The 27,900-nt window shown below is 44.1% G+C and overlaps 1 protein-coding gene across 1 annotated transcript; it reads right to left on the minus strand.

Annotated features, from left to right (window-relative positions):
• Positions 1 to 22,780: 22,780 nt before the first annotated feature.
• Positions 22,781 to 27,900, minus strand: LOC125194681 (putative disease resistance protein At1g58390). Its single transcript, XM_089056540.1, has 6 exons — positions 27,551 to 27,900; positions 27,053 to 27,216; positions 26,022 to 26,774; positions 24,509 to 24,830; positions 23,346 to 24,198; positions 22,781 to 22,870 (listed from the first exon to the last, which is right to left on the minus strand). Exons 1-6 carry the CDS (start codon positions 27,898 to 27,900, stop codon positions 22,781 to 22,783), a joined length of 2,532 nt encoding a protein of 843 aa, XP_088912666.1.

Raw genomic sequence — 27,900 nt, forward strand, 5'->3', positions numbered from 1 at the left:
CGTGTGGTGGCCACTTCGGCCCAAGGAAAACGGCAAGGAAAGTTCTGGATAGCGGTTTCTACTAGCCTTCGCTGAATAGGGATGCTTATGAGTTCTGCCAGAATTGTAATAGGTGCCAACTGACCGAAGGGATTTCTATGAGAGATGAGATGCCACAGACTCCGATAATAGTCTGCGAGATCTTTGATGTTTGGGGCATGGACTTCATGGGCCCATTTCCATCTTCATATGGAAATACGTATATATTGGTTGATGTGGATAACGTGTCTAAATGGATAGAGGCCAAGGCTACAAGTTCAAGCGACGCAAAGGAAGTTTCAAAGTTTCTAAAGGCCAATATATTCAACCGATATGGCGTGCCCCGAGCGATCATCTCAGACCAAGGGACTCACTTCTGTAATAGGACAATTGAAGCACTGACGAGAAAATATGGAGTCCACCATCGGTTATCTACTCCGTATCATCCCCAGTCAAATGGGCAGGCTGAAATCTCAAATCGAGAGATCAATGGCATCCTAGAGAAGACGGTGAATACCTCAAGGAAGGACTGGAGCAAGCGTCTGGATGATGCTCTCTGGGCCTACAGAACCGTTTACAAGACACCAATAGGAATGTCACCCTACAGATTGGTATTTGGAAAAATGTGCCACCTGCCCGTGGAGATAGAACACAAAGCGTATTGGGCAGTCAAGGAAATGAATATGAAGGCTCATGCCTGTGAGGAAGAAAGGTAGATGCAACTGCAGGAGCTAGAGGAATTGAGGCTGGAGTCATATGATTCGGCCATGTGGTATAAGGGGAGGACCAAACTCTGGCACGACAAAAACCTTCGGGTCAAGGAGCTGAAGGTCGGGCAGAAAGTACTCCTTTTTCAGTCAAAGCTCAAGCTCATGCCTGGGAAGCTGAAGTCCAAGTGGACAGGGCCTTACACAATCGTTGGCATTCGAGCGTATGGAGCAGTGGAAATTCAGGGAGTCAATGCTAACTATGTTCCTTTCCTTGTTAATGGTCATAGAGTGAAAGTGTTTAGGGATAGCTCGGAGTTGTGTGAAGTGGAAGAAATTCCACTCCACACACCTTCCACTATTGCCTAGTAAGCCATGTTTAAATATTCTTCGGGAATTACTGGGTCAGGTAGATAGGGTAAAATTTTCGATCAGCTGACTGGACCAGTTAATTCCCAAGAATATTTAAACATTTAGGTGTAAATAACATGAATAAGTTTTTTTTATGAAAATACAAAAAAAATATATATATACTTCTAAAACCCAAAAAGATTTTTGAAAATTCTGATCGTCTGTGGAAATGCACAAGTGTGAAAGGCTCATCTCTTTGACCCAGACGTTAAGCAAATTTCGTTCTTTTCACTAAGTGTTTAAGATTACCCGGTCAGAGGGAAGTGAGGAAAATCAGGGGGAAGTTTGAATTTTGAAATTCAAAAAGCTGGCGAGGCGTACGGTTGCTGGCGTCAGGGACGCGACCGTTCGCCTGCAACCAATCATGATATTCCTTTTCTATGTTTATTTTATTTTGTTTTCTTTTCCTTTTATTTCTTTTATTTTCCTTTTATTTTTTTTTCCTAAATAACTTCCCTAAAAAACTAATTAACTTCCCTCACCTAAAATTATTCTCTCACAACTCCTAATTCCCAAACTTGTTTTCCTCTCTCTGCAGATCTGAGAACCATCAAAACCACCGCCGTTAGCCACCGCCGATAACCACCGTCGTTAACCACCGTCGTAAACAAAGATGCAGAGAAATCCGATGGCGCGCTCAGCCTGCGGGAAGAACTCGATGAAAGAAAAGACCAAAAAGAAGGTGACGGAGGCGACGAGTTCGACTCCCACGGCCGAAAAAATACCCACGCCGCCACCAGAAGAAAATCCCACTCCGCCAGAAGTTCCACCGCAGCCCATACCGACCGAAGTGCAACCACAGCCAGACATCGGACAAGACAACCCCGCTGAGGCAAAATCCGACGAAGCAGAACCGGATCCCGAGGAAATCATACAAGAATTCATGAGTAAGTACGGAAAGGGGCCGAAGGCGAGCAAATTTTTTGCCCAGATGTCGGAGGCATGCCGGAAACAAGAAGAGGTAATTCCTGCCCTAACCCCACTTACAATTCCACCAAGGCCCAAAACCTTAATCGAAACACCCACTGCACAAGCCTTACTAATGAGAGCTTAGGTCTGGGTCTTATGTCCTCGATGGTTTCGCATATGGAATTGGAGTGTATCCAACTGATCAGGAAGAGGTTCCCGACCCAGCTGAGTCGTTGATACGACGACCGAGACCGGACTTCAAACAAATTTCCTCAACCCACTTCTACTGATTAGTATAGCGGAGGTAAGGGTCGAATCCCACGAGGATGGACACGTTTAGATAACTGTGGTGACTTTCCTGGGTGTTTGGTTAGCTACCACGCTTGGGTTGAGATTTACCTAGACAGGAAATAAGGTAGTACTCTACTGACTAGTAGGCGGGAAAATAACAGACATGTGGGAGTGTTCGTGAAAGTAGGGGACAAGGTGTATCAGAGACATGTGGAAAGTAGACAGTTACTAAAAGAGGAAAGTTAGAGAACAAAGTGTATCTGATGGCTGGGGGCTTTCTGACAAGTCTGGATAGTACCTCTGAAAAGTAGGGAACAAAAGTAAAAAGTAACTTAAAAGCAAAAGTAGACCAAATAAAGTTGATTTTGACGTTTTCTTCCTCACCAAGTATTGACGAAAATCATATGAACACAGACACCATAACTAAACTTCAGATTCATGCATTCAAACTCAAGATCCATCGATTAAAATGCTTAAACTTAAATTAAACGGTAACTGCAACTTTACTTCTACTGGCTGACATGCAAGGTGATAATCACGGCGCAGAAAAGAAACTCATGCATGAAAATTTGACTAACTTAGCTACAACTTCAAATCAACAACTCCCGAATAGAAAACACTTAGAAATTGAAAGCAAATACTAAATCTAACTTCCCTAGGCAGAATGAAGCAAACTCAAACCAAAGTGACATGCGAAATAGAAACTTCATAACGTAAATGTTGGAAAATAACAAAATACTTCAAAAGAGCAACAACGATGAGTGTTTGCAGAATAACTAGTTGATGAAAACAAGTAAACTTTAACTAAGAAAGCGATTAAGATTGTTTGTGCCACTCCGGGCGATGATACTACTACATTGCTACGATAACCGGCTGGAACGACGGACTGATGACTTCTCCGGCAAACTCTGGACGTCAAGTGACCATGGCTGTGGCGAGGAACGAGAGGTAAGATAATGCTGAAGGATGGATCTTCTAGAGAGAATTCTACTAAGTGTGATTTTCAAACTCCAAAACCGAACTACGAACTCTCTTCTCTCTCTCCAAGTGGCTTCTTTTATAGGGAGGCTTGCCCTTGCTTTTAGGGTAGACTTCTCCCGCACTTTGACCTTTTTGCCCTTGTCAATGATCATCCCAGCTATCCTCCTTCTCCATCTCGAGCCTTTTCTCTGGCATGCATTCTGGTCAGTATCGCACCCTTCTAGTGCCCTTTTCACTTTCGTCACACGAATCGTCACCTACTGACTTGGATCCTTCAATCCTGCACACTTAAGCAACTGTTTTGCAGATAATACATGTATTTCATGACATACTGACCAGTAACCAAGGCTTAGAATACGACTTATCAAACTGCTCACACTTACCACATGCTTGTCCTCAAGCGTGAAGACAAACAAAAAGAAATAAGTCGAATTCGAGCCTGGTTACTCCCCCTGACCGACTCTACCTAGCTAGACTCAAGACTCTGCCGCAAAAGAAAAGAAAACACTAACGACACAAACACGTACACATATAGTTAACTTAAACACATAGAATATGCTATATTTTCAACCACCCTTCCCCTCGAGATCAGGTGCAATCCGGCCTTAGGCAGCCTTGAACTTCCGCCGCCCCCCTTTTCTTCCCTAGTCAGTATATCTGCTTGTCAAGATCACCCAATCCTAGGCCAAACACTGGGTTCACTCAGTTACTCATTCCTCACAGGGGATGTTAGGACTGTTTTCTCTCAATGCTAAACCACAGATGTTTCGGACTCAGATCTCACATGCAGCTCCCGAAGGTCTTTAAGGCTTGTAATGGGGCTAGTGGCTTGTAGCGTTTGGGGTAGTTGTCCCTAAGGCTCTAGGGTTCAAAAGCTAACTACTTATTTTATGAGGGAGAACTGTGTGCATTCGGGCTTATGGCTAGGGCTTCTTCTTCGGCCGGACAATTTCTAACATTGGCTTCCAACTGGTCAGTAGCTTCCTTGTGGCTTCGCCACCCTTATTCCTTCTTCCTCCTTCGTCTTTTTGTGGTCAAGTATCTGCGACCATTTTCTTCAATTTTCTTCTTTGTGGCTGCCACCCTTATTCCTTCTTTATTTTTTTGGACCTGGAAATTCCAGATCGATTTTCTCCTTCTTTCTTTGCTTTTCTTTTCTTCAGTTGGTTCCTTTTTTCATGTCCTTCTGGGCAGTTGCCTCCTTGCCTTATGCCTTGCACGCACACAGTTCCAGTGGCTGATGGGTTATTTCGGGGTATAAGTCAGGCTAGAAAGTGGGGTTCTAAGGGTAGGTTTTTTTTTTTTTTTTTTTATATGGGGGGGTTTCCTACTGCCTTCAGGGTTTGCTACACGCGGTCACCTTGCCCTAGACATCATGTGGTAGCCTCTCTTCTTTTTTTTAGTATTTAGTGGAAAGTGGTTCCACCTTAGGCCTTTAACTCACCTTTTAAGAGGGCTTTCGTGTCTGACCTAAGGGTTGGGTTTTTCCTTCATACTCGCATCATCTATACTGACTAGGGGTTACTGGAGGGGGTGGTTTCCGTTTTTCGGCATGTCTTATCTCCCTCAATTCCCCTCACTGTCAGTTCGAGCCAGTTGAGTTTTAAGCCCATTCATAAAACATAACACATAATTCCTAGACCTAACAAACCCTAAAAAGAAACTAACATGCACTGACTCAATAACACATATATACATGTCATACTGGCCATTAGCTCCCCCCTCTCACTTCACAAGTGTCTGCCCCAGATACGGGCTGTGAAGTGAAAAGTGGGAATGGCTAGTATGACGGACACACACTTATAACAAACACATATTATATCTAAAAACTTCTCACACTTAGACTATGCAATAGGCTAAGTGGGAGATTTTCAGATATAAACATAGATGCATGAAACAGAACAACATATTTACAAACATGAAATATAAACATATAAACTCCTCACACTTAGACTACGCAGTAGGCTAAGTGTGAGGTAACATGCTCACGACTAAACACAAAGTAAAACATTATAACATATACACCAAAGAAAAACATAATAACATAATAAAAGAAACACTTAAAAAAAATCAAAAAGAAAAACTAACTGGTCAGTTGGGGGTGGTTCGGTCAGATGTTCCTCCTGCTCCTTCTTGGGGCAGGGTTCTGTGCAGGTTGGTCCGTTGGTTCTTCCTCAGCAGGTCCGGGTTGGTTGTCATCGTCCTCCTCTTGCTCATCACTTTCTTCTTCCTCAGGTCCGGTGGTTCCAGCTTCTTGTCCTCCATGTCCGCTTGGTCCAGCTTCATTGCTTGCTTTTCCTCTTGCCAACTCCTTTAGTACGCTCTCCATTAGGGCTGTCAATTTCGCCATCTCTGCCCGCGATTGTCTATTCTCCTCAGCCAGCTCAGTCACTGCCCTCTCCAGATTCTCTTGTCTCAGCCTCTGCGCTTGGTCGATCGGGGCAGCTTGCACCTCCTGGCCTTGTTGTGCCCTTCCTCCAGGGGCTTCTCCCATTGGGTAGAACTGGGGTACTCCTTCTCTATAATATACCAAGTTGGTGCGGACAAAGAAGGGTACATCAAATAGGCCAGGAGCGTCGACCATGTACATTGGAGACAGGTCCTCTGCCTCTGTTATGATGATGTTGTTGCGCACGAAAGCTCCTAGGATGTTGCAGAGGGACAAGTTTCTGGCTGGGTAGGTGGCTATTAGATGGCATTGGTAGGCTGTCCAGAATCCCAAGTGTAGTTTTCTTCCACGCTTAGCACACCACACTAGGTACAATTCTGTCATGGACGTTCTGGCGGCTGAGTTACTCTGCCCCAGCAGGTTGTAGCCTAAGTAGAGCTGCACCAACCGTAGCATGGAATTGTTGAAGTGGGTGGATCTGGATTTTGTAGAGGCGAACTGGCCAGCATTGGGGTGGGTTAACTCCTCCCAGGCTTCCTGGGGCTCAAATTCTATATGACGCCTCGGTACCCCCCTCTCACGGCTTCTCCAGTCCGGCCCTATAGCCTCCTCCAGGCTACACATTCCCAATCTGACAGTCCACTCTATCAAACTCATCAACAGTTCTCCACCGAATATCCTAAAGGAGATTGACACCTCGTCTAGGTCTGTGGTTACTTGGAACCTAAACGTGGTGAAGAACTCCTTCGCTAATCTCACAGATATCTCTGGGTCCCTATTCTCTAGCAGCCATTCAAAACCCAATGCTTCTATACTAGCCAGGAAGGAATCACGAACAGACAACTCATCCAAAGAGGGTATATGGAGTACCTTTTCGCATTTGACTTGCTTGCTACTGTCATCCTTGTCGTCAAATGCATCTTGAAGCTTTTTGGTATCGTAGTGCTTCATGTCCTCCATAAGCTCATCAGTGAGCGTTACCCTCCACCGCCGGTATACAATCCTCTCTACCGGAGGGTGGACTAGTTCAAGGTGGTTGTCTGGGAGCTGCTGCTCGTGATAGTCTTCTTTTTCCAGAGAGATATCACTCTCTGAGTCAGAATCCTCGCTGGAAGTATAGTCTGTGTCACTTGATCTCTCTTTCTCTTCCGGCTCTCTGATCACTATGCTTGCATTGGCAGTGCGCTGCTTCTTCATGACTTGCTTTGTCTTGACAGGGGCTTTCCCCTTCCTCTTCCTTTCCTGAATTATCTTAGCTTCTTCGACATCCATTGCCTCTGCTTCCTCGTCGGCTTGTGTTGAAGTGTCCTCCTGGGCGGTAGGCTCGGCCACCATGCGGGTACTAGTATCACTTCTTGCTGCCTCCTCTCGACCTACTGACTCTGATGCGAGGTCCAGACCCTCAGCCACCTTGTCAGTATTTTCCTCCTGGTCAGTCGGCGTTGTTGATACTGTCCCTGTTGCCAATTGGGTGTCCTCCTGGCTAGCATTCGAGGGCTTCTCCCCAGGTTTTGTAGGAGTAGTCTTCTCGGCATCACTCGAAATCTCCACTGCATCTGCGGTGGTGTTTGCTCCTGCCTTGTTGGACATCCACTTTCCCAAACATCTCTGTGACACTCTTTGGGGTTTCTGCCTTTCCGCCTTGGGGTCGTTTTTCAACACTAGCCTCCTCTTTACTGGTTTAAGTTTAGTCACCACTGAGGCTTCCTCTTGAGGTGTTTCTGGGTCTTGTCTCTCCTCCACTGACTGGTGGGCTACCTCTTCCGACCTTTCCGTTTTCTTTGTTGCTTCCTCATTCCCTACTGCCTGGGATGCGAGGTCCAGTACCTCAGCCACCCCTTTAGGGTTTACCACGATCCTATCCCCTTTGCCTAAAACCGCTTGAAATTCTTCCTCTGTCATTATCCCTTGCTTCCTGGCCGTCTCGTTCAGATCTATCTCCTCCTCCGCTGCATCGATATCTGCTTCAGTGGCCTTAATCTCCTCTGCTTCATCCTTCTTGCTCTCGCTTGCCTTCCCTCCACCTTCCTTATCTTCCGTTTCTCCCCAGTTGGGATCTTGATAGGCGGAAAGAGGGCTGACGTCCAGTGGCTCTGTTTGGTGTGTGAGAGAAGGGTGGGAGGGTTCTGCTTGTGCAGCAATTGTTGGGGAAATATTTTCGGACGTCGGAATTAAGGTTTTTGGGGTGGTGGTGGGTGGATTTTCTGTGGTTATGGTTGGGGAAGGGTTTGATGTCGCCGGCACTCCTCCGGTTAAGCCAAATCCGGCTAGGGTTGCTGCCCAGTCTCTGTTGGGGTCCTGTTGGCTTAGAAACGCCGCCAATGCGTCTAAAGGAACCATCGCCGGAGTTTGTGTCGTCGGCGGTGGTTGTGCTTGTTGTGGGCTTGGCGGCCTTGATTCGGCTGCTGTCTGGGGTTCAGACGAGGCCCCGCCGGCGGTAGATGCTCGGTTGACGGTTGCTTTCTTCTTTGCCATGGCTGTACCGGTGTGGTTTGCGGTAGTTTCTGTAGTGGGTGGTGGTTGTGAGAGAGAGAGTGCAGGTAAGGGTTTGTAAAGTGAAGGGGAGTAGGCGGTGGGGTGTTTTATAGAGGGGTGGGCAGTTGAGGATTTTGACCGGTTGTAGGCAGTCGCTCGGTTGAGACGCTTCGTGTGGGAGGCGGTTGTGCTTGCTGACAGCCGATTGGACGTTGCTTGTCACGTCTTTGCCTCACGCGCCTCCCAGCCTCTGCACTCGCCTGCAAAGCTGAAACACAACCAAAATTCAAACTTTACTCAACTCCCTCTTCTCAATTAGCTAGAAATAGAAAAAGTAAATAAAAGGTTCTTTAATATAATTCAGAGTTTCATCTAAGTGGCATCCTTGTGGTCAGTACGAACTCCGAATTAATATTTAAGATCCGAAAAAATCTTTTTGTTGTTTTTCTTTCTTGATTTAAATTAAATTACCGAATATTTACAATATTTACATCATTACTAAGGGTATTTGAAGTTTTACCTGGTCAGTAAGTACATTACATATGACGTTAACCAGGTGGAACTTCAAATCCCTTTCCTACTGGTCATTTAGATGCTCTTAAAGTGTAGTGGAATTTCTTCCACTACACACACTTCTCCGTTTTCCCTATATATTTTTAATCTATGTCCATTAACGACAAAAGGTTCAGAGTTAGGGATACTCCCTGAAATCTCGACCGCTCCATTAGCACGTAATGCAGTGATAATATAAGGTCCTGCCCATTTTGATTTGAGCTTCCCAGGCATCAGCTTCAATCTTGACTGGAAGAGTAGTACTTTCTGGCCAACTTGGAGATCCTTGGTTCTCAGATTTTTGTCGTGCCACATCTTTGTTTTCTCCTTGTACCACATGGCTGAGTCGAATGACTCCAATCTGAGCTCTTCCAGCTCCTGTAGTTGTAGCTTCCTTTCCTCTTCACAGGCCTTAGCATCCACATTAACCTGTTGTACTGCCCAGTATGCTCGGTGCTCAATTCCCACTGGCAAGTGACACATCTTCCCAAAGACGATGCGGTAGGGGGACATCCCTATAGGAGTTTTGTATGCTGTCCGATATGCCCACAGAGCGTCTTCCAACCTCATGCTCCAATCTTTTCTGGAGGGGTTGACTGTCTTCTCTAAAATGCTCTTTATTTCCCTGTTTGAGATTTCTGCCTGCCCGTTGGCTTGGGGGTGGTAAGGACTGGATAGGCGGTGATAAACTCCGTACTTTTTCATCAATGCTTCGACCGTTCGGTTGCAAAAGTGAGTCCCTTGATCAGAGATGATTGCTCTTGGTATCCCAAACCGGCTGAATATATGACTCTTGAGGAACTTGGTGACTTCTTTGGATTCACAAGTGCTTGTGGCCTTGGCCTCTATCCATTTCGACACGTAGTCAACTGCCACTAAGATGTAGGAGTTTCCATAAGATGAGGGAAAAGGACCCATGAAGTCCATACCCCAGATGTCAGACACCTCACAAACTATCACTGGAACTTGCGGCATTTCATCCCTTGCGGAGATTCCACCGGTCAGTTGGCAACGGTCACAACCCTTGCAGAACTCGTATGCATCTTTATTCAGGGTTGGCCAGTAGAATCCGCTATCTAGCACTTTTCTAGCAGTCTTCCTAGGTCCGAAATGCCCTCTACATGCCAGTAAGTCTCATCACTTCTTCCCAATTGATCTTCCTTGCGGAGAAAATTACTTCGCATAAATGCTCTTCCGAGAATCGATCCCTTACATCTTCACTGTTCCCTTCTTGTATTATTCTGCTCAAGTGGTCCGCTACCTTGTTCTCAACTCCCTTCTTGTCTTCTACCTCCCAGTCGAATTCTTGTAAAAGCAGCACCCATCTGATTAGTCGAGGTTTTGACTCCTTCTTCGCAATGAGATACTTGATCGCCGCATGATCAGTATAGACGATGACTCTGGATCCCAGTAGGTACTGCCTGAACTTCTCGAATGAATAGACAACCGCCAACATCTCCTTCTCGGTGGTGTCATAATTCCGTTGGGCTTGATTCAGGGTTTTTGACGCATAGAATATCACGTACCTTTTTCCGTCTATTTTCTGACCCAGCACGGCCCCCACTGCGTAGTCACTAGCATCGCACATCACCTCGAAGGGGTGATCCCAGTCAGGAGCCTGAATGATTGGTGCAGAAATCAACTTTTTCTTAAGGAGGTTAAAAGCAGCCTTGCAATGCTCATCGAAGACGAATTCCACCTCGTTCTGGAGAAGTCTGGTGAGTGGTTGGGCAATCTTGGCGAAATCCTTGATGAATCTTCGATAAAATCCCGCATGGCCAAGGAAACCTCTTATTCCTTTCTGATCAGTAGGGAAGGGTAGTTTGGATATGACATCCACCTTAGCTTGGTCCACCTGGATCCCTTTTTCCGACACCACATGTCCTAGGACAATTCCTTCTGTAACCATAAAGTGGCATTTCTCAAAGTTCAAGACCAGACTCTTTGCTTGACACCTTCCTAGCACCATATCCAAATGTCGCAAGCACGAGTCGAAAGAGTCTCCATAGACGGTGAAATCATCCATAAAGATCTCTATACAATCTTCAATCAAGTCCGAGAATATGCTCATCATGCACCGCTGGAAAGTACCGGGGGCGTTGTATAGGCCAAATGGCATACGCCTATACGCATAGGTTCCAAACGGGCACGTGAACGTGGTCTTATCCTGGTCCTCCGGGTCCACATAGATTTGAAAGTATCCACTGTACCCATCCAAAAAGCAGAAGTACTTCCTCCCAGCCAGTCGCTCCAGCATTTGATCGATGAATGGCAGGGGGAAGTGGTCCTTCCTGGTTGCAGCGTTCAGCCTTCGGTAATCTATACACATTCGCCAACCAGTAACTAGTCTGGTGGACACTAGTTCATTGCTCTCATTCTTAATCACCTGGATCCCTGACTTCTTGGGGACCATATGGATTGGGCTAACCCATTCACTGTCTGGCACCGAGTATATAATGCCCAGTGAGAGCAACTTCAAGATTTCCTTCAGTATCTCTTCTCGCATGTTTGGGTTCACCTTTCTTTGAGAGTCCCTATGCGCCTTGGCTCCATCCTCTAGCCTAATGTGGTGCATGCAGACGTCTGGGCTTATACCTACCAGGTCCGTAAGGCTCCATCCAATAGCCTTCTTGTTTTTGCTCAGCACGGTCAGTAGTCTTGCCTCTTGTTCTTCAGTCAACCCGCTGTTGATGATTACGGGGAATGAGTCTTCCTCCCCTAGGTAGGCATACTTAAGGGTTGCCGGCAATTTTTTCAACTCCACTTGCGGGGGTAGTGTGTCTGTAGGTAAAGGGTTCTTCTTTGAATCGTCCTCTTGTTCCTGTTCAGCATCTGATTTTTCTCCATATTGGCCGGTACCACTGCCCCTACGGATCCTGCTAGCTCTGACTTCTGACAGAATTCCATAATTGCTTCCTCGATCTCTTCGTCAGTCAACCCTCGGCTACTGATCAGATCACACCATGCGGCTGCTTCCACATCAGCCTGGGCATACACATCCAAGGCTTGGAGCTTTTCCTGCAATAATTCGGTCTCAAGAAATTCTTGGACTAGGGGGTCAATTACATCAACATAACATAGATTTTCAGAATCTATTGGTCTCTTCATGGCTTCGTTGATGTCAAAGACAAATTTCTCACCATTAAAGTCAATGCATATTGTCCCTTCGGCCATATCCACAATTGTCTTAGCCGTTCTTAAAAATGGTCTTCCTAACAATATCCCGCTAGACTCCCTAGCTTCTGGTTCACTCATTTTAATGACATAAAAATCAGCGGGATAAGTAAAGTTCTGTATCCTGACCAGCACATTTTCTAACACACCCTCAGGATTGATACATGACCTATCAGCCAATTGGATTAACACTCTAGTATTCGACAATTTTACCCCCTTTAACCGATTATAAATGGATAATGGCATAACATTGATAGATGCTCCCAAATCACACATTGCATGCTCGATTTTCACATCTCCAATCGTTATGGGCAGGGTAACATACCTGGGTCGGCTCTCTTGGGTGGTAGCTTCTCCTGTACAATGGCCGATGCTATTCCCTCCACCATGATCTTTCCATCTTCCTGGGCTTTCCCAGCTATGAACTCCTTTATAAACTTCCCCAGGGGGGGCAGTCTCACGGCTTGGAGAAATGGTATGGTGACATCCAGCTTCCCAAAGATTGACATGAAATCCACAAGGTTTTCCTTCTTCCTTTTTGTCACAAACCGGTATGGAAACGGTTTTTCTCCTTTAGCCTCTCCAGTCAATCCTTGTAGATTTCCCGTTTGAGTCTCCTGGGTTGGAGGATCCGATGTGGGCATTACTCCTCCCGGTTGCTCATTCCCAGGTTGTGTTTCTTCCTCCTTTCGTTCCACAGTAGGCTTCTCGCTTAGAAAAAACGGATCCTCCACCTGAGGCAGAGGCCTCTTGAGCTCTTCCGCTGGAATGACATCGCTCAGCACCCTTTCTCCATTAGACTCCCCAACAAGGTTCTTGAGCTGAGGTCCATTATAGGCTGTCCCGGACCGCAGTGTAATCTTGCTCACATTTGCCTTCTCAGGTACATGGACTGTAGATGGGAGTTTCCCTGAGTTCCCCTTCATTTCGCCCACTGAGTTAGCGAGCTGGGCCAACTGCCTGTTCATCATATCCATATTTGCCCTATGCTCCTTCTGGGCACTTTGCATTCCTTGCATTGTTTCATTACTGGACTGCAAGTCATTTTTAATGCTTTGCTGCGAGGCAAGCATTTCTCCCATCATGTCCTCCACGGACCTCCTCGACCTGTTTGGGTGATGGAATTGGCTCGAGCTCTGATGCTGGTTATACTGAGGTGGTGGGTTTGACTGGTAGCCTGAGAAATTTTGTTGGTTTTGGTTCGGTGGGTACTGGTTATACTGGGCAGGAGGGTTATACTGATCATGGTTGTGCTGGTATTGACTTTGGTTTTGGTGGTGGGTGCTATGTTGAGGCCCTGGGTTAAATTGGTGCTGGTTCTGGTTTTGATTGTGGTTTTGGTTTTGGTAGTTTCGCTAATGGGGTGGCACATAGGTAGGGTTTGGGTTCTGGTTTTGAGAGTTTTGGTTCAGAGGATGCTGGTTTCTTCCTACCCAGTTAGACTGGTAGTCAGGGTTTGTTGGTCCGCGGTTGGGATATTGGTTCGGCTGGGGGTTGGGTTGATTCGGAGCCTGATTTTGATTCTGATTCTGATTCCCATCTCCCCATCGGAAATTTTGGTGGTCCCTCCACGGTGCATCTCTTTGTTTCCCCGGAATCCAATTGCCGTTGGAATTGTAGTAACCTGCGGCATTCGCTTGCTCCACATCCGGCGAGTTGTCCGGCTGATCATACGGTAGTGTTGGGGCTTCTTGGCCTCCAGTTGGAGAAGGTGGTGGAGTGTTCTGCTTGATTGCAGTTAGCAGTTCCTTCTTCAATTCCTCCATCTTCAAGTCCATTCGTTCCACCTGGTCAGTAGCCGAAGCACTCGCTACCCTTTCTCTGCTGTACCCATCTCTCGCGTTATCGTACGTCTTCTTCGCATTCAAAAGCTTGCGTAGCACCTTTTTGGCTTCACTCACTCTCAACTGGGTGAAATCACCTCCAGACGATGAAGTTGCCAGATCCTTGGTTTCTTTGTTCATCCCCTCATAGAAGGTGTGGTGCACCTCTATCTCCTTCATGCGATGGTTGGGGCATGACTCCAGAAGGCTCATGTACTTTGCCCAGTACTCGCTCAGGGTTTCATCATATTCTTGCCTTATGCACGATATTTTCCTCTTCAATGCACTTGTCTTCGAAGATGGAAAAAATTCGGCTAGGAATGCTGACTTGAAGTCGGCCCATGTATTGATGGAGTCGGCTGGCAGGCGCATGTATTGACTTGAAGTGTTGGCCTCTCCTTTTAGGACAAAAGGCAGGGCCTTCAGTCTGTAATCGTCCTCGCTCGCTCCTGCTGGCCGCCTCTGTGCCTTACAGATTTTGCAGAACTCATTTAAGAATTCGTAGGGTCCTTCATAACTCTTCCCACAGTAAGTCGGTAGGATTGCAATCACGTGGGGTTTCACATCACAGGCGGTCTGGCCTGGGGTGACCACTATGGCTTGTGGGGGATCTCCGTCGGCATGTGCGGTAAGTGTCGCGAGCTCGGGATCGTCCTCACCATGGTCAGCCATCCTCACTAGTGTCGTTACTGGCTGGGGTGGAAGCTCCGGGAGCTGGTACTCTAGCTCCTCTTTTTCTTCGTCGCTACTCGTGCCCAGGTCGGACAGTGCTGTCGACAGGCCAGAACGAGTAGTAACGAGTATTGTTCCTCTGGGAAGTATCCTTGGTCTCCACTGGCCAGGAGCCGAGCCACTTCTCATAAACTGAAAATAAAAAGAAAAGAAAAATTATAAACAGTATGTACACCAAAAAGACCACACACAATAACAGGTATGAATGCCATCCATCCCCGGCAACGGCGCCATTTTGATGAGAGCTTAGGTCTGGGTCTTATGTTCTCGATGGTTTCGCATATGGAATTGGAGTGTATCCAACTGATCAGGAAGAAGTTCCCGACCCAGCTGAGTCGTTGATACGACGACCGAGACCGGACTTCAAACAAATTTCCTCAACCCACTTCTACTGATTAGTATAGCGGAGGTAAGGGTCGAATCCCACGAGGATGGACACGTTTAGATAACTGTGGTGACTTTCCTGGGTGTTTGGTTAGCTACCACGCTTGGGTTGAGATTTACCTAGACAGGAAATAAGGTAGTTCTCTACTGACTAGTAGGCGGGAAAATAACAGACATGTGGGAGTGTTCGTGAAAGTAGAGGACAAGGTGTATCAGAGACATGTGGAAAGTAGACAGTTACTAAAAAGAGGAAAGTTAGAGAACAAAGTGTATCTGATGGCTGGGGGCTTTCTGACAAGTCTGGATAGTACCTCTGAAAAGTAGGGAACAAAAGTAAAAAGTAACTTAAAAGCAAAAGTAGACCAAATAAAGTTGATTTTGACGTTTTCTTCCTCACCAAGTATTGACGAAAATCATATGAACACAGACACCATAACTAAACTTCAGATTCATGCATTCAAACTCAAGATCCATCGATTAAAATGCTTAAACTTAAATTAAACGGTAACTGCAACTTTACTTCTACTGGCTGACATGCAAGGTGATAATCACGGCGCAGAAAAGAAACTCATGCATGAAAATTTGACTAACTTAGCTACAACTTCAAATCAACAACTCCCGAATAGAAAACACTTAGAAATTGAAAGCAAATACTAAATCTAACTTCCCTAGGCAGAATGAAGCAAACTCAAACCAAAGTGACATGCGAAATAGAAACTTCATAACGTAAATGTTCGAAAATAACAAAATACTTCAAAAGAGCAACAACGATGAGTGTTTGCAGAATAACTAGTTGATGAAAACAAGTAAACTTTAACTAAGAAAGCGATTAAGATTGTTTGTGCCACTCCGGGCGATGATACTACTACACTGCTACGATAACCGGCTGGAACGACGGACTGATGACTTCTCCGGCAAACTCTGGACGTCAAGTGACCATGGCTGTGGCGAGGAACGAGAGGTAAGATAATGCTGAAGGATGGATCTTCTAGAGAGAATTCTACTAAGTGTGATTGTCAAACTCCAAAACCGAACTGCGAACTCTCTTCTCTCTCTCCAAGTGGCTTCTTTTATAGGGAGGCTTGCCCTTGCTTTTAGGGTAGACTTCTCCCGCACTTTGGCCTTTTTGCCCTTGTCAATGATCATCCCAGCTATCCTCCTTCTCCATCTCGAGCCTTTTCTCTGGCATGCATTCTGGTCAGTATCGCACCCTTCTAGTGCCCTTTTCACTTTCGTCACACGAATCGTCACCTACTGACTTGGATCCTTCAATCCTGCACACTTAAGCAACTGTTTTGCAGATAATACATGTATTTCATGACATACTGACCAGTAACCAAGGCTTGGAATACGAGTTATCACTTACCCACACACCCAAAAAACCCCCAAGTTTTACCCGAAACCTAACCCAAGAGACGAACCCCCCACACACTATTCCTCAAACAGAAACTGAGCCCCATGCCAAACCCTCTGTAAATATAGAAGAAACTGATGCTGAGGAGGGTGATAGGATGGATACGGAGGAATCAAAGAGAGAGGAGGGAGGGGGTAGTCTAGGTGAGCAAGAAGAAACACCGGATGTAAAGGCCGCTGGGTCAGGGGACGAAAAGGAAAAGGAGGAGGGTATAGATGGTAGGGAGAATAATGGAGCAGAGGAAGTGAATCAAGAAGAAACTGAGGATGTGGAAGGGACTGAAGAACAGGGTGTAGAGAAAACTGTGGATGGTGGGAAGGGTAGTGAGGATAGAGAGGGTGAAGAAGGTGAGGAAATTGTGGATGAGAAGGTTGAAAAAGATGGTGGGGAAGTCGATGAGGAAGTTGCTGAGAAGGAGACAGGGGAAGGAGAGGAAGTTCATGAGGAGGATGTTGAGAAGGAAGAGGAAAGAAACGGCAGTGGACAAGATGCCGAGAATGCGTGTGAAGAGGTAGAGACTGACATCATCGTGGTAGATGATATAACTACTGATAACCAAGGGACCCCAACGGATGAGAGGTTGACGAGGAGGCACTCCCGTCGTAATAGGAAGCAAGTGGATGAGGCAGAGGCAGGCAGGCCCATGCGCCTGAGGCTGGAGGACACAGAGGAGGCAGGGGATGATATTCCCCTGGTCCAGGAAACTGTGGCAGCCGAGAAGGAAATCTCTCCGGAGGCTATGGAGACGAGATATGAGGCGGAAAGGAAAAGGAAGGGGAAGCATACTGCTAAACCCCAATAGAAGAAATCTCGCCCCGCGAACACCACTGTGTTGAATAGCGATCCGGAGGCGATCCGTGTGCCGTTTGCCCATCCAACTGAAGAAGAGGAGGCTGAGATACCAGCCATGGAGGAGAGCCCTTTCGAAACAATGGAGGTCCTTGTGACCAAGAGGTTGTTGGAAGTGATGGTCCAGTTTGAGGACCCAAAGCTGCAGAAGGCATGTGCCTCTCGGACCTGGAGGATCTGGGAGTGGAGAAGAAGTTCATCTCCTACTTCAAAAGCATCGGGTTTGAGTGGCTTCTCAACCACAGCAACGCGGAGGTACCAGTGACTCTGGCGAAAGAGTTCTTCACGTCCTTTAAGTTCAAACAATCTACAAATCTCGATGCAGACACAATCTCCTTCAAGTTGTTCAATGAGGAGATGAAGATGAGTATAAGGGAGTGGTCGTTGAGACTGGGACTAGTCACACCCAAGGAGGAGGAAGAAGGAGCATGGAACGAGAGAGAGATCAGCGCACCCAAGTATACAGCAGGCTTCGATGCTTAGGAGGCCTGGAGGATGGTTGCCCACAAGAAGGTGGCCAAGTTTAAGACAAGCACATCGAAGGGGATACACATCACTGACCCTGTACTCCGATTGGCAGAAGTATATATCGGGTACAATCTCTTGGGTCAAGTGGGTGCAACCCTCACTACTCCAGAGCTGTATTTCATGTGGTGTATGCTGAACAACGTGAAGGTCCACCTCGGGTACTGGACTGCCTATGCATGCCAGAGAGTCAGAACTCACTCCGACCGCCATCTCTACACGTGCAACTTGCTGGGAGCATACCTCCAGAGGAATGTGTCAATGAAGATAGCCGACTCGGTCGCCAACCTGCCATTGTGTAGCGACCCAGGATACTTCGATCTCCCATTCTACTTCAACAAGGGATTGACAATAATGAAGGATGGCGTGATCAGATTTTACGAAGTAGGGAAAGCTGATGGAGTGAAGATAAAGACCGAGAAGGCAGAAGAAGAAGGTGATGAGAAAGTGGCAAACGAAGGGTGACAGACAAGGATGGAGGAAACAATGTTGAAGCTGGGAGCAAATATGGTGCAGCAACAGGAGATATTGCTGAAGCTGCACCTGGAGGCGGTAACTCAGAGGGAGATGATGGCCGCGCAAGCTGACAAGATGGCCCAGGCCGTGGAGACAATGATGAAAATGGTCACCGTGGTTGACCAGAAGATCCTCCGGGCCCAGCAGCAGCGCATGCCTCCGAAGTTGCCCACAGAGTCTAGGCAACTGACACCGGGAGTCACCCCAGAGAAGCCAGCCTCCAGCGCCCAGGGAATGCCAGCAGAAAGGAAGAGGAAGGACAGTGAGACCACCACCAGTGTACCAGTGAAGAAGGATACCCCTAGGCTAGGGGAACAGAAGGCCAAGAAGGATGATGAACCAAAGCCAAGCAAGAAGAAAGTGAAGACGGTGCCCAAGAAGTCTGGTCCCACGGGGGACCAGAGCCAGAACTGACCCCCCCTCCCCCCCCCCCATAACCAAGTAATTTTAAATTTTAGTTTTTTTTTATGTCTTTTTATGTTTTAGTTATTTTTACAAAGCATGCCCGTTTATATGTGTCTGTGAATATTTGTGTTATCTTTATGTATATATGTGTTAGCTATCTTCTCCCACCTAGCCCGATGCTCGGTCTAAGTGTGAGAAGTTTATTTTTATATAGCATGCTTTGGTGTCTGTTTAATTATGTATCTTCTCCCACTTAGCCCGATTCTCGGTCTAAGTGTGAGAAGTTTGTTTTTATATAATATGTGTTTTGTGAGTCTGTTAAGTGTCGCACTAACGTAGCCCTGTTTTCCACTTCACCGAAAATGCTTGGGGACAAGCATGGTGAAGTGGGAGGGGGAGGGAGTTAGCGCAAGTTAGTGTCAAGTATGTGTGTCTGTTTACTAGGTCTAGGAGTTAGTAGTAAGTCGTTTAGTAGGAAATTATGTGTTCTGTGTTTATGCAAAACTGGTAAATAGAAAGCAAAAGCCCCTTAGTGAGAGTAATTGAAGAGAGAATGCATGTCAACTTTGATAACCTTTCCTTAATAAATCAAAATCGGTTTGGATGAAGTAAGGACGATAGAATATGCCTCGACTGATCTAGTTGTGAAGCCCTCCATAAAACCGAGTTATAAGCCTTAAACACTTCATACTAACACAAAATGAGAGGGCTGCCACTTGATGCTTAGGGAGAGAACTTAGAAGGAGAAATGTTTTTGGTAATAGAAGTAACCTCTCGGTCCTAGGGAAAGGGTACTGGAGGTATAAGCTGGACGAAGTCCAGGGTATAAAAGGGAGGAATAAACTGGACAAGGTCCAGATAAAAACGAAAAAAAAAATGGAGGTATAAGTTGGACAAAGTCCAGGGAGGAAAGGAAAAAAAAAATTATTATAATAAGAGCGAAGACAGGAGAACTCTCTGACCCGAGGCATCAGTGGTATAGCAATATAAGAGCGAACGATCCTAACATCCCTGGTGAGGAATGAGTGATCGAGCGAATCCAACAGTTAGTGAAGTTAGAAGCTATATTGACAAACTGACAAGCCGATTAGATAGAAGAAAGGAAGGGGGAGATTCGGAGACTGTAGGTTCTTGGATTGACCTTAAACTTGTGGGGATGGCTGCTAGAAAATGAACCAGTTCTATGCATTTATGTGTCAATGTGTTTTAGTATATGTGTTTTTGTCTGTTTTCTTTGTTTAAGTCTTTTAGCGTCTAGGTCTAGTAGTTTGAGTCTTTTTCTTTTTTTTAGTAGAGTCGGTTAAGGGGAAACCATGCATTGAAACTTGCCTTATTCATTTTTCTTGTCTTTATACTTGAGGACAAGTATCGTTAAAGTGTGAGCAGTTTGATAAGGCTCGTTTCATGCATCAGTTTAGGGTTGAAATTCTGTGCATTTAGGGCGCTAATGTGCGTTTATGAGTTCAGGTGCGTAGTAAATCTGCTGGACCTAGGAAATGCTGTTACTTGACCTGGCAGATGCAAAAGAGATGGAATTGAAGTAAAAATCAGAAGTCGTCGTTCAGACCTGGGAGAATCAAAAGTTGGCGACAGGAGCAGAATGGAGCGAGAGCAGATTATTTTAAAGAGTCTTACTCAAGGGCAAGAACGTCAAATCAACAGAGGGATACCCTAGGGATCAGAGCCTCACATATATAAAGAGCTCAACCTTGAAGAGACAAAAAAGAGCCGCTTCTACACTTTCCTAGCTCAAGCTTTCGTTCCATGCTTTAGTTCCACACTTCAAATTTCTCATTTCGTCTGCTACGCACTTGGACATGGAGGATTCTGGCCACTATGGTTCTCATCATCATCGTTATTTTGCTGTGTAACACCGCCTTGTGAAGGCGAAGAAACAATCTTTACTTGCTTTCGTTTATAACTTGTTGGTTTTAAGTTTCGCGACTTTAGTTTCTGACTTTGATCTACTGGATTCAGACCTATTTCTAGTTATTATGGAAGTTTATGTTTGCTTTTGTTGGATCTCACTGAGTCGACGTTTATTTCTTGCTTTTTAGCTTCGTTCTTGTTCATTATTGGATGTTTGGAGCTGAAATATGTTGGTTTGTTGATGGAGGTTGGGGATTTGCGTATGGAGATGTTTGGATTTGTTGAATCTTGGTTTTTTTGAGTTGGAGTTTCGCATATTTGGTGTTTGCTGTTTACGTTGTGCATGATTATGGCTGTTTATTTTCTGTTTCTGCATCCTTTGGGTCCAGTAGCGTAGATCTGTTAGTTTAGGCTTTAATTTCTCGTTTTAAGTCTAGATCTAAAGTTTGCTCTGTTTTCATGGTGTTTAATACTTTGTTTTATCTGCTATTCTCGTTTGATTCCCGAAGAAGATGAAGTTGTTGGTAGTTAGAACCAGATCTGCTTTATGTCAGTACTTTTCAGCATGTACTTTACTTTTCTGCATTGTCCCCTAGACCCTGTCAATACGATCTGCTTTGTCTTTTTACTTTTCTGCATGCTTTTCCAGACCCTGGTAGTTTAAGGAAATTTGTCTTTACTTTTCACTTTATGCTTGTCTGTCCAAATTAGGAAAGTCTGTTTAGTTAAGTTTACTCCTACTGTTTTAGAACTTTAAAATATCTCAGTTTCTCTAAGTCATGTATGTTCCGTACGCTCCCAGTTCTTAGACCCAGTAGGTAGAGTAAAGTTTTTTTATCTCTCAGACCCAGTAGTTTAAGTTCTCGGTCCATAAATTGCGTGGCAGCAGCCAACCCCTTTTCCCAAAACATCCTCAAATGCAGTTTCGTAACACCTTCGTCCTCGAGGGATCGATCCTTTACTTCCCTGTGCTAAGTTGTAGTATAGTAGGTTGAGGTTTTTGAAGGAATAGAGTGCACCCAACGACCCCTTTCTGATAGTTTCATGATCTTCTAGTCTCTGAAGTCTAGTCGAATCCTCTGGACCTGTTAGATCGAGTGACACATATCACACACAGCACAAACCGCACGTCTACTCTAGCTCTCTTCAAAATGGCGCCGTTGCCGGGGAATGCATGGTGTTATTTGTGTGTTTGCGAATGTTTTGGTGTAAATAGTTTATTTACTATGTTTTCTTTTGTTTCTTTTTTCAGTTTATGAACAGGAGCTACCGGTTCGGACACTGGAACAACTCACCTGGTTGGAGAAGCGCCCAGACTAGTTGGCGGGTCAAGGAAGCGATATTCCTAGTTACCACCAGATCGGAGCTTACAACAGGGGATCCAGTTCACCTGAGTTCGGAGAGCGACGAGGAGTCAACTTCGTCAGTTAAGAAGGAACCGAAGTCAATCTCAGAAACAGAGGAGGAAAGCGTTGAAAGCATGGCCAACGCAGGCGACGACGACCCAGAGATCGGCTCGCTCACTACCCATCTAGATGGCGAGCCCGCCCAAGCTATCGTCTCTACCGAGCGCCAGAGGGCGATCGACATCAAAACTAATGTGCTGGGTATTCTCCCCACTTTCTCGGGTTGGAGGAATGAGTGTCTATACGAATTCCTCAACGAATTCAGTAAGCTTTGCAGTATTCATGGTGTTTAATACTCTGTTTTATCTGCTATTCTCGTTTGATTCCCGAAGAAGATGATGTTGTTGGTAGTTAGAACCAGATCTGCTTTATGTCAGTACTTTTCTGCATTGTCCCCTAGACCCTGTCAGTACGATCTGCTTTGTCTTTTTACTTTTCTGCATGCTTTTCCAGACCCTGGTAGTTTAAGGAAATTTGTCTTTACTTTTCGCTTTATGCTTGTCTGTCCAAATTAGGAAAGTCTGTCTAGTTAAGTTTACTCCAGCTGTTTTAGAACTTTAAAATATCTCAGTTTCTCTAAGTAATGTATGTTCCGTACGCTCCCAGTTCTTAGACCCAATAGGTAGAGTAAAGTTTTTTTATCTCTCAGACCTAGTAGTTTAAGTTCTCAACCCAAAAATTGTGTGGCAGCAGCCAACCTCTTTTCCCAAAACATCCTCAAATGCAGTTTCGTAACACCTTCGTCCTCGTGGGATCGATCCTTTACTTCTCTGTGCTAAGTTGTAGTATAGTGGGTTGAGGTTTTTGAAGGAATAGAGTGCACCCAACGACCCCTTTCTGATAGTTTCATGATCTTCTAGCCTCTGAAGTCTAGTCGAATCCTCTGGACCTGTTAGATCGAGTGACACATATCACTCACAGCACAAACCGCACGTCTACTCTAGCTCTCTTCAGTATGCCCTGTTGTATTGCGTGTCGTTGGCCTCGAATATGACCGTTGGACCCTCACCTCGGCACTCGTCATTAAAGAGATGAGACGACTGTAGAAAACTCAGATGCAACTTATAAATTTAGCACTCATAAAAAATAATCTAGACCCTATGCGTGGTTGGACTTGATTAACACTACCCGGGAAAGAATGGACAAAGAAAACTCAGATGCAACTTATAAATTTAGCTCAAATCAATTGCAATCTAAATAAGAAAATTACACATGATCTTGAAGTTTAAGTGATGGGGCGTAGTTACGTCGTGGGCTGCTTAGAATTGACGTTGCAGATGTGGCTTGAGTCTCCCCTTCATCTGAATATGGAGTACATAAACAAAATCCAGAAAATGTTAGTATTATTAATTGATCCAATTATAACACAAGTAAGTTAGATTGCAAAGTAAGGATATCATATATCAATCCCTAATTTACGTTGATCCAATTGCTATCTAAATGATTCTTGATTGATTTAATATGGAGTACAACCTTCCTAGCCATTATATAATATATGTGCTTCCAAATCATTACCTCTTTTGTATATTGACAGATCGATGGCGCATAATCTTCTTCTTTAACTCTTTCCATGAATTCTCTTGGCATCGAAAATATTCTCATGTCATGAAAACTGGAGATGAATCTCAATCCATCTGGAATCTTCTCCAAATTGTAGCAATCACAAATTTCCAAATAAGCAAGTTTTGGCATTGCTATTTCTTCCACTTCCCATTGTTTTAAATCCTGCAGATCATAGAGTTGAAGTCTCTTGAGTTGTGGAAATGAATTTGAATGGCAAACTAATGTTTCTGTCCTCTCGACTGAGCTCAATGACAGAGTTTGCAACATGGGATACTTGCCAAACTCCATCACATCTACCTTAACCTTGCATTCTTTAAGTTCCAAACTTACTAAATTCTGACACATCCCTTGTTTGTAGTATGGAAAACAACCACCCATATTACATCTATCCATCTCCAAAGTAACCAATGAAGAAGACATCAACCCATCATTTAAAACCTCTATACCTTTATCTGAATTTAAATCACATGATACAACCACAGAATGAGTCTCACGCAATAGGCTATTTTTGTTGCTTAACACAATTGACATGCTATCCACATCCACGTTATCAACTTTAACACTCAGTGTTCGTAGACTGATCAGTTTGGGGATATCTGCAATGCAAACAGTCTCACTCCTGACCTCAACTAATGTCTCCAACTCGTCTAACCCATCAAGCCGTAGCTTTTCCCCTCCAACCACGATTATAACTTGATCGAGAAACAGATGCTTTAGTCTTTTCAGCTTCCAAATCACATTTGGCAATATAATAACATATCGTACTCGCAAATCCAAGGTCTGCAAGTATGGCAGGCTTCGGCAGCTTTCGCACATTAGAACTACGCAAACTCAAGTATCTTAAATGAATTAGTTCACCCACTTTTTTTGGTAACTTATTCCCTTCAAAACCACAACCTTCTACCATAAATATCCTCAAACATTTCTCTGTTCCAAAGTTAAACATACTCTCTTTGAAGACAATGAGTGGACAAGTAATATATACTGAGAAAAGCATAAAGGATCTAAGATCCTTAAGCTTATCTAACCCATTTATACTTGACACAGGTGTTTTGAGGACATAACTGATGGATAATCGGCTTATAGAGTTGTCAATGGATTGCAGTAGAGCTAACCTTGTTCCAGTTGCTGAAGGAATGCCACACAGATATTTAGGAGCATCAAGGTGGTTCAGAAAGTTTTCTTCTTCAGCTTTTGAAGAGATAAAATCATGCATTAAATCATGAAGCCCACACCGATCAAACTTCTTAAGTGGAGTGTAGATTTCAGCTTCATACAGTTGAACCATACTCCTCATAGCAAGTTCAGTTAGATACCTTTGTGCGACTTCTCTTAGAGTCTCGCTAGGTCCTTTATCTTGGTATGAAATGAAGCCTTCCACCATCCACAGTAAATACAATCTCTCTGTACCAATCTTTTGATCCTCAGGTAAACAAGCTAAAAAGAGGAAGCATGGTTTCAAGTAATAAGGCAAGGCATCTAGCTCAACTCCAGTACCTGATTCACTCTTTTGTATTCTTCAACACCTTCTCTGTGCCTCAAATATGATTCCAAGTTGTCATTAACCCTTCTCCAGTCCAGTAACATTTGTTTTTTTTGTCGCAAAATCCCTCCAATAACGCAAATTGACAGAGGTAACCCTTCACACTTTGATACAATTTGTCTTCCAACGTCTTCAATTGATGATTTTAAATCTGGATCAACTGCGACAATATATACAAAACAATAAAATGCATGTATTCAATTTATTCTTAATTAATAAGAATTAAATAAATAGTCGGAGGAAGCTTTTCAAGTTGGTCCCTCTCCCTCCATTCATTTAGAGCATCATCAACTATTTACATCAAACTCAAACCAAAAAAATATTATCTTCCCACTTACTACTTATACAGTTTTAATCATATTTATATATTTTATCCATATTACACATTAACCCACAACATTATAAATAACTCATAGAAAATTAAATAAAAAAATAATATTTACTTATTAATTAATTTATTTACTTATGTATTATTTATTAATAAAAGTTTATATAATGTAAAAATACAAATACATTAAAAATACAAGTTTGATAAAATAGCTATATATTTAAAACCTAAAATTATTATTTCATTTGTATCATATCGTCATCTCAGCTTGTGGCTGTTGCGCATCCCTAGTGTATTGTTTTGTTAAATTGAATAGTATATTTATTTTACTAGTCAAATTTATTTAATTTAATTTCTCAATAAATAAAAAATATTAGTTAAACCTATTTAGTAAAATATTACCGACTAATTTAATTAACTTACAAAGAGAAATAATATATATTCAGTATGAATAAATGTGGGATAATTTATAAGAGTCCATTAATTAAATTAGGCCAGACCATTAAATTAATCTTATAATATTAATATGGTTAATTAGCTTATAATAAGGGACAAGTCGGTTATTTTGGAGGGGGAAAATTAATAGGGACCCTTCATATAAATGATTTAGAGACCATTTTTGACCTACTTTAAATTAACAAAAATTCAAAATTTCTAAACAAATAATGAAATTAAAGCATCCATAAAAGACGTGACTTAACAAGTTGCAAAAGTTAACCTGGAAAAATATATGCTATTTTCTCAAGTAAAATCCAACCTTCATCTTCCGTCAAAAGTTTCAACTTGTAAGACTCAGATTGTTGATTTGCAATATTTTGACAACGAGCGGTGAGAATCACATTACAATTCACTGCAAAAGCTTGCCTTATGATCTCCCAATCATCATTTCTCCAAATATCATCAATCACCACCAAACATTTCTTCCCCTTGGAAAAACTTTGAATTCTTGACACCAACTCGCCGTCTCCCATGCCATCAATATGTCCGACACTGCTATCAAGTTGTTTCAAAATATTGCCAAAACCGGCCTTAGGTTGAATCTGTTGGGTGATGCAAACCCATGCTCGAGCATAAGATTGGAGGTCTTTGTGGTTGTAAACCTTTCTTGCAAGAGTAGTTTTTCCGAGACCACCCATCCCACATATCTTCACTATTCGTTGCCTTTTCTCATCCTTCATCTTTGAGACCAAAATCTTGATGTCTTCCTCCTTGCCCACAAAATGAGGCTCAACCTCATGGCCATATGTCAGTCTCAATAGACGCTGCCGCTCAGCTTCCTCCTTCAAAGCCGATGAGCTTTCTTGTCCCAACTCCGACTCTAACTTGTTAGTGAGTTCGGCCAGCTCTGATATTATGGCCCGAGCCTCTTTCCCATCACCGCGAAAAATGTTGCAAAAGCAGTCTTTCAACTTTTGCATGACACCACTAGTGTCTCTCTTCTTGGATTCAACTTCAACTTCATACCTTTCAACAAGATTCTCAGCTTTGAAAGCCAAATCTTTGAGTTGGGCTATGTGTTAAGGGTGAAGTTCCCTTAACACGATAAAAGGCAGTCGTCGGAGCTTTGCCGGTCGATCACACCAAGAATTAAGATTGCAAAAACGATAAAAGCTAAAAAGATAATTTCATATTTCTTCATTGAATAATATGAAAGGTTCCACACATATTTATAATATGTGTGATACGATAATATCCTAACAAAATAAAGTAAATCAAATCTAATAATATCCTATGGTAAATCAATACTAACTTCATAATAAGATATGAAGAATATTCTAGGAGATATACTTGTATCAACTCCCCCGCGGTTGAAAATCACCTTGTCCTCAAGGTGAAAATCAAGAAGCAATGACGAGCGATGATAACATAAGCTTTGCCAGGTATACCCTCCGGGATCAAATGGGCACAGAACTAGAGAATTCCTCCCTTCGTACAACTTTGCAAGGTATCCCCTGGATCAAATGCAAAATATCTTTGATTTGTAGCAAATGCAGCAGCATTGGAAACCCCAGGTACTCCATTGGAATCATTTATACACCATATTTTGTGAGGACAAGTTCCATCTCTAGAAGGATCAGAAAAAAAGCTGATTCTTGTCGATCCACACGAAAGGGCTCGCAAAGCGTAGCCATCATAGCTATTAGTGTTGCCTCGCACAGCACGAGCAACGCCAAGGTATTCAGCCGTAGGATGTAGAGCCGTTCGTTTCTCCTCCAGAATATTCTTATGCTCACATTCCTTCTCTTCAACTTGGTTTAGGGAAGCAATCTTTTCTTCATCGGCTACCGCAGAGCATCCTCAAAGTTCTCCTCAGCTATATTTTCATCATCAATGTTCTTCTCAAACCAAGCGGTCACACGGGCAAGCAGGGCGGCTTGGTCCAATCTGTACACACGTAATTTCTCGTTGTAATCGCTTACAGCAGCTAGTTGGGCAGGAGAAGGCGATCGAACCAAGAGGTTGGGATTATTGGTGAGGCCATGTTGCCGGCCCGAGTCAATGAACTTCTTAGGCGATTGAGGTGGGTGCGTGGAGCCAGATCGCAGCGGTGGAGGTGGCGGGGCAACAGCAACAACAGGTTGCGGCGCTGCTGATCGGCGATGACTCGGCGGAGACCAGCAAGAGGTTGAGTGCAT

Source organism: Salvia hispanica, chromosome 4 (assembly GCF_029641045.1).
Source record: "Salvia hispanica isolate PSC_SH4W2 chromosome 4, Shi_PSC_v1, whole genome shotgun sequence".
Taxonomy (NCBI): Eukaryota; Viridiplantae; Streptophyta; class Magnoliopsida; order Lamiales; family Lamiaceae; genus Salvia; species Salvia hispanica.